Below are 7,542 nucleotides of genomic sequence, written 5' to 3' on the forward strand. Positions count from 1 at the left end.
TCATTCATTCCCTTGTTCATTTGCAAAGTGGGAGTAATCCAACAGCCTGCTTTCTTGGGTGCCTTCTGACTCAAGAGTGTGCAGTGTTTGGTGGGATCAGTAGAGCAGGGTCTGCCCTTGTAAATGTGAGGAGCTTTTGGGAATTCATAGTCTAAAGTCTTCAGTGGGCTTTTTAGGGCTTGTCAGTTTTGGTTAGTAAACAACATCATGTAATTCCTGGGGTGCAGTGGGTATTAAGGGTGAATTTCATTACACTGTTGGGGATTCAGAAACGAGTATCTCTGAGGTATATAGGAACGGAATTGGATGAAAAGCCAGAGTTGAAGATCAAAAAATGCTGAATTTACTTGCTTTTTACCTTAGGAAGCATTATCCAGTTCTGTATCATGCATATTCCTGCATTTCCATTCAGTATTTGGGGTGATACTTCAGGATAACTTTCTTCCTTATCACTCCTGTTTCCATTTCCCCAGGGTTTGTGTCACTAGCAATGGAGGCTCTCTCTCCACCCACTGGAGACTTGCCACACTTCTTCCAGGTGCTGCCTTCCTCCTCACCTTTGATTCCCAGCTGCTGTCAGCATTCCCACCACCTCCTGTTTGGCAGTCCTTTTCCCAAAGCTGCTCACTGCACCTTGCTGTCTGCAGCTGCCCCTTCCTTTGCCTTAGCTTACACTAGAACTCAATTTAGGGAGCATGCTAAGCTAAAATGGGGGAAAATAGAAGTTGCCAGGTGATGTCTGCAGTGGTCTGTGTGTTTTTGTGTGTTTGTGTGTTCACTGTTCTCAGCGACTGTCTCACCTTGACTCTATGGGTGTCACCGGACATTGCTTTGTGTTTCTGTCACTATCACCAAGATCTGTGTGGCCTGTTTCTGGATACTTAAAAAACTTTGTGGGTGTCCTCTGTCATATTTGTCCTCCTTTCCCATTTATCCATGTGAGCATCTGTCTGTGCAGCTCAAGAGAGTTCTTAGCCGGACACCCAAGGTCTCCAGATGTTCCTGCCATGTCTGTTCCTGCACATTTCATGGCTGGAGATTCCTCTACGGACTACAAACCCACATCTTATCAGCATCTGTCTGTCCTCCAAATCATCCTCTCCAGTCTTGAGCTCTGTTTCTCCCCAGTATTCACACTCCATCTGTGAGGATTCCTCCCACACTGCACTGCCTAGAGCAGGTGGCTTTCATCTTCCAGTCATTTTATTTTTATGATTATAATATACTTACCTCCTTTCAACCTACCCTTTGTCCCTGACAACCCTTTCATATACTGCTTGTTTTTGCTCAGTATCAAAATTTGGTGTTTATTTTCTTTCATTGAAATCACACATGCATGCACACACACACACATACACACACACACACACACACAAGGTGTGTGTGTCGGGGGGAGAGAGAGAGTCAAAAATACAACCTAATCAGTCCCTATAATATTATCTTTCTGCCTGTCTTCTCGAGTGGGCATTTGGTATTGGATAATCAATTTGTGGGCTTTTTTTTCTCCCACTTACCAGTATCCCATTGTTGCCTAAAGGTTTGTTTTCATTTTTGTTTTTCGTAGCACTGAGGTGTGAGGGTATTTCCTGGCCACTTTGGCATGTCTTTGGTGAGACCATGGGTGTTGCTTCTGACATTCCCAGGAGACACTGGCTCACAGGAAACTTCATGATCCTCTGGTTCGAGCAAACTTTCCCTCTTCCACTCTCTTCCTTGTGTCTGTTGGGACTGGGCTCCACGGTGCTGCATTTTCATTAGTTGTGGCTTTCTTCAGTGGTCTCTTCTGTTGGAATAAGACGTTTCCATCATGCTGCATGAGGACTACACTTCTATTCTATCTGGATGTAAGGCTACATATTTGCAGTATAGTTAGGGATTATGATGTCTTCTTAAAGGGGCAGTTACTGCTTCTGCAGATTCCATTATTATATCTACCCCTAGGTTTCCTGTACCAGATATGATTTCCCTCCTCCTGAGCAGGACTGAAGATTGAGAGTTTGTAGGTCACCACTAGTGCATGTGCCACTACCGCACCCTTAGGGCTATCTTACCATGCTGGTTGTTGTGGTTCACAGGCATCATAGCTAGGTAGGACTGCTGGCTGCTTCCCTCTTTTGGAAGTTTGTCCCCATGAAGTACAGATCCCATGAAAGAGACTTTCAGGTCAGTTCCAGCTCAGGGGCCTCTGGGGACAAGACGAGATTCCTGTTCCAGTAGTAAATCCACAAGCATGTGTTTGGATAGATTGGGCATTGCAAAGGCCTGTGTCTATCCAGCATTCTCCCCAAGAGCAGCCCAGTTGAGTAGGCTTCTGAGCTAACTGGTAAATAAGAAACATGCACAGGCAATTCTCTGTCCTGTCCTCAAACAGAACTGTACCAGATCTCTGCTGACCACATTGCTTCCTTGACTCTGAGGAAAACATTCAGATTTTATTTAGGTCTTCAACAAAGTATAACCTTGCCTTTGCCCATGTATCTAGGCCACATCATTGTTTAGAACCTTTGGATACTTTAAATGGTGAGATCTTCTTCCCCAGATTCTTCTGAAATATCCTTTTATTTTATGGAGTGCGTGGACCTGCAGGGGTGGGCCCAAAACAAGTCCTCAAGTGTGATGAGAGTGCATAGAAATAAGAACGGGCTTTGTGTGGCTGGAGAGATGGGTCATCAGTTGGGACCAGAAGCTTCTCTCTCAGAATTTGGACATCCATATTGAGGGTTTTTTATCCACCTGTAACTCCAGCTGAAGAGCACAAATCCCCCTGTTGTGAGCTGTACAGACACCCAAGTACTCCTGGTGCACATAGACTACACCCAGGGACACATAAATCAATCCATCTCTTTTGTTCTCTTGTTTGTTTGTTTTCAAGGCAGGGTTTCACTGTGTGGATCTCAGTGTGCAGACCAGGTTGGCATCAGATTCACAGAGATGCAAGTCCCTCTCATTTCCATGTGCTAGGATTAAAGATATGTGCCACCCTCCCAGCAAATAAATCTTCTACTTTTTTCCGCAATGGATTGTTGTTTGTACATGGGTGGGCATTCTGAAAATACTTTTCTTGGAGCAGTCAGAACATGCTAAGGGTCATTCATATGTCAATTAAATTTTGGAGATCTTGAAATATTTCAGGTCTTCTATGTTCTGAGAAATTAACTCACTCTGAAACTGAATTATAGGAAGGTCTATATATCTCTGCTAGGAATGCCATTTGGGCTGCCAAAAGGGCAAGCCGATCACACAATAGACAAATTCCCCATTGGTCCTGCATTATAAACATTTCCAAATAAAATAATTTTCCTCAGGGCTATTCTCACAGCAAGAACGTTACAAAGTCCAGACTTTGTAAGTGGAAGGATGGTTGATTTGATGAATAGCCATTGTGGATGGTGGAAGACCTGCCTAGGGAGCTGAGGGTAGGCTGTCTTTGCCACTTAGTAGCATAAGAGCACTCTTCCCAAGGTCTCTCTTCTAGCATTGCAGATTATTTCTGTAATCTTTGTTTGGAAGTCAGGAGGAACTGAATCTCATAAAAGATTTTCATTGCATTGTAGTAGCATTCTGTTATTCAGTTACTGACAAAGTGAATCTTTGTTTTGCCTATGAATCACTTGATGTAGATTAGATGGAAAGTGAAGATATCACAAAAGTAGAAGCAATGGTTTCCCATCTCAAACTGTACGAGTATGTGGTGGTTTGAGTAAGAATAGCCCCAATGGACTCATATATTTAGGTGCTCAATCTTCAGTCCTAAATCCACTTGGGAAAGCATAGGAGGTATGTCACTATGTGGGTGGGCTTTGAGGTTTCAAGCCCCATGACATGCCCATCCTACCTCTCTGTCTGTCTCTGTCCCTCCCTTTCTCCTTTTCTCCCTTTTTCCCTTCCTCCTTCCCTCCTTCCCTCCCTCTATTCCTTCCTCTCTCCTGGTTGTATGTCAAGCTCTCAGCACCTGTTCCAGCACCATGTCTACTGTCCTGCTGCCATGTAGCCCCCATGGTGGTCTTGGTTGCTGACTGACCTCTGAAGCTTTGCATTTCACTTTTGTAAGTTGCCTTGGTCATGGTTTCATCACAACAATGGAAAAATCTAAGACAACATGAGAATTTTTCCAAACAATACATAATGTTGACATTTATTAACTATACTTTAAGTTTTTCAAAGGATTTGGAAAATATAGTCATCCCATAAGCAATCAAGAATATCACTCCTTTTTTAGAAAAAGCACAACTGATATTGTCTGAAGACTATGAATAGATGATGTATTGTTTATATTAGTTGAATTTCCTTCTCCATTCTCTTTTTCATTCTTACTTTGTTCTTGTGTGTTTGCCTGTCCATCTGTCTGGGTTTCTGTTTTGGCAGCTTCTTGATAGATATCTGGGGCTGTCCTGGAGCTCATATTTAGCCCACACTGTCCTCTAGATCCTCCTCCTTCAGCCTCAGAAGTCCTGGTATTACAGGTGTATGCACATCTGACCTGGCAGTTACTTCCCTTATAAAAACTCTTTAATGGTTTCTGGTTGTTAATATCCAAGATGCTTAAGTTGTACAATGGGCATTACTGTAATAGTGATGCCACTATGCAGCTGAGGTAAAAATTTTATAAGCCAGCTAGAAATTTGAAACTGAGAGGTTTTCTGTGAGTTTTCACAGGCAGGGTCTCAGGTAACTCAGGTAAACCACAACTTGCCCTGTTACTATAGATCATCATAGCCTTAGCATACTAATCCTCCACAGTCCACCTGGCTCTACAGGAGTACTGCTCAGCACATGTAATGCTGAACTGGGCTCAAACTCAGTGCATTCTGTGTGCTAGGCAAGCTCTCCACTGTTGTCACCATACCCCAGAGCCCCTCGGTGTAATATATTCAGCCTTTGTACGATACTATCATCTTCCTGACACAGAGTGCAAAGTAAAATGCTCCCATTTGTGATGATTACCCTGCTTTCCATTAAAAAAAACACATGAAACAACCAAGAAAGGAAATCTACCTCACAGAAACCAGAGTGTGTACTGGGTGTTTTTATCCAAAGTGATCCATTGCCTGGGTTTGCATGTTTATAAACAAACCATATAGTAAAATTGCTACATCTAAATTTTTGCATTAGAGGTCTTATAAGGAGCATACTTTCTTTGGATTCCTCTTGACCTCTTTCACAAGCATAGCCCCTAAATCCATTGGTAGCCATTTGATGGTTACTCACCCACAGATGCATCTGACTTCTGTGTCTCTCATGTACAGTCTTTGAGTGCATGAATCTCATTGCATAAATACTCATTGGATACCTGTAGGTGATGTAGTGGGTGAACAGTTCCACATACCCAGAGAATGATGGCACATGTTGTTTTCTGTCATTATTACAGCTATCATTGGGAAAGATAACCTTATAGACATAGAATACCAATAGTATTCAACATTTCTGATCACATAGGGGTCATTGTGATCATCTCCTCTTCCTTTGATAGTCTTAAGATTAGAGGCAAGAACTTCATGAGTGTGTTCCTGTACCCAAGGAGATGAACTCCAAGGTCCCATGCATGTGAGAAAAGCACTCTAACACTGATTTGTATCCCTCATTTACAGAACCCCAGAATATGGCTCTTTGGGTGGGATCCCACATGATATCACCAATATGTCAGAGTGCAGCTACTTCAAGAAAGACAATATTGAGAACAAACTCACCATATGCAAACTATACTAAAACCACTATTGGGGACCAGTCTGTGTTAATCATCAGAAATGCTGGCTGATGGCTTACAGTTCTCATTAACAAATATCAAAATCATTTCAAAGTACGAGTGGAACCTTGCTTGTATTGTCATAAGGCGTGCACATATGTCCACTCTATGGGATAGGCATGGAAAGATCCTGTTATTGGTATGTATACACATGTGCACATGTGAATGTCTGTGTAAGTAGAGCTTTCCCCGTCATTTCTCTGCCACATTGGGACTTGGGCTTGCATTCCATTTTACTCATTCATCCCTATCACATTCTGCAGCATTGATTGCTGCTTTGTCCTTGCTGTTGGGAGCTTACTTCCCTGGTTCAGGTAATTCAAATGAATGGTGTCACAGGGTCAGAGGATATATGAAGGGTTTTGGAGGTTCCAAACAGACATTCCCAAAGACTTGCCTTTGGGTTTGTAAAACATCTCTCTCCTGTTGTATCAAATGGGTGCCATTAACCCCAGTTTGAGCTACAGCAGTGCTGTCAGGCGGGAAGGAGTTACCCAAGTGATTGGACTTCATAGACTGTGGAGTCTTTTGTAGAGCATGATACCAGTATTCTTCAAGCTGAACAGGAAATGATGACAGTATCATAATAGCCATCCTCCTTCTGTCTCTCTCCTTACAGTCGTCAAGCAGAGATATTGAAAGAAACCAAAGCAGCAGCATCAATAACCCAGTACGAGGAAGTGTACCCGAAAGGAGTGTAAACCTGAACACTGCTGAACTTTACTCCAATGTCCCCAAGTTCTCAAATGAAGACTATGCACTGTGCCAAGGCCAAGGTCTTTACTACAACATTAACCAGATCTTGAAGGAAGCGCATTTCTATAGCCTACAGCAGAGAGGCCAATTACCGATGTGATGACCTGGGTGCTCCTCCTCCCTTCTTTATAAAAATCAATGACATTCCCACAAAGCAGCCTTGGCTTTTGTCTGTATTTTTAGTAAGAGTCAATGGGCATTTGTACTCTTTTGCTGCTTTGCTCCACCACTGAGATTTCAGAGGGTCATTTGTGACAGTTTGATATGTTTTCTGTCAAGTCTGGTGTCCAATTCATGTTCAAATAGCAGCATGAGGATTTCTCCTGATACTGAATGGCTTGTTTGTCCCATTCAGGTTCGGTTCCAAGTCACTCATTTAGGGTCTCCATGTTAAATGTCCTTGTACAATGTGACCCCTCCTTCTGAGAAGCTAAGGCCCATAAAAGAATGTGTACTTTCCCTTAAAACATGCACTAAGAAACAACATTAGCAAATAAGCCAACACCAAAGCGGTAATGAGCATTGATTAGAGGGAGAATGGGGCTTGTTCTCATTCTGAAATGATTGGCAGGGCAGCTCCTCAGAAGGGATATTTTCTACCTATAATGGCACAAATGCCAGCCTCTGCAGTTGTGAACGTGAAGCCTGGGTCTGGTAAATGCACTCCACATTCCAAGTGAGAAGGCTTCTTCCCTTAATGCCCCTTTGTGTTCCCGTCAGACTTTGTGGAGAGCACTTGTAATTCTGTCAGAGATTAAGTGCAAAATCTAGATATGAACAGCTTGTGTATTGTTTCTTACAGTTCCATCCATGATGTATAATGTTGATAAAGTCTAAGCTACTGCACACAATATCTGACTAAAGATCTGTTGAAAAGCTGGGTGGGATGATTGTTCCTTGTATAACAAGTCTTTCACGTGGATGAGGGCATCTCACACCATCAAAATCAGTGCAGTTGCTTGGGGCAGGGTGGGCCAGTGGAACAGTGCCTGCTCAGCCTGTGGCAGACCCCAGGAATGGTAAAATCACCAGCACAATTAATG

At 42.9% G+C, this 7,542-nt stretch overlaps 1 protein-coding gene across 1 annotated transcript in view; it reads left to right on the forward strand.

The window, feature by feature from the left end:
- Positions 1 to 6,649, forward strand: part of LOC113457451 (protein FAM104A-like) — a 14,936-nt gene extending 8,287 nt beyond the window's left edge. Inside the window, exon 3 of the mRNA XM_026784936.1 lies at positions 6,363 to 6,649. Coding sequence (XP_026640737.1) covers positions 6,363 to 6,599 — 237 coding nt within the window. The 3' untranslated portion in view covers positions 6,600 to 6,649. The remainder of the gene's footprint in view (positions 1 to 6,362) is intronic.
- Positions 6,650 to 7,542: the final 893 nt, after the last annotated feature.

This window comes from Microtus ochrogaster, chromosome X (assembly GCF_000317375.1).
Source record: "Microtus ochrogaster isolate Prairie Vole_2 chromosome X, MicOch1.0, whole genome shotgun sequence".
Taxonomy (NCBI): Eukaryota; Metazoa; Chordata; class Mammalia; order Rodentia; family Cricetidae; genus Microtus; species Microtus ochrogaster.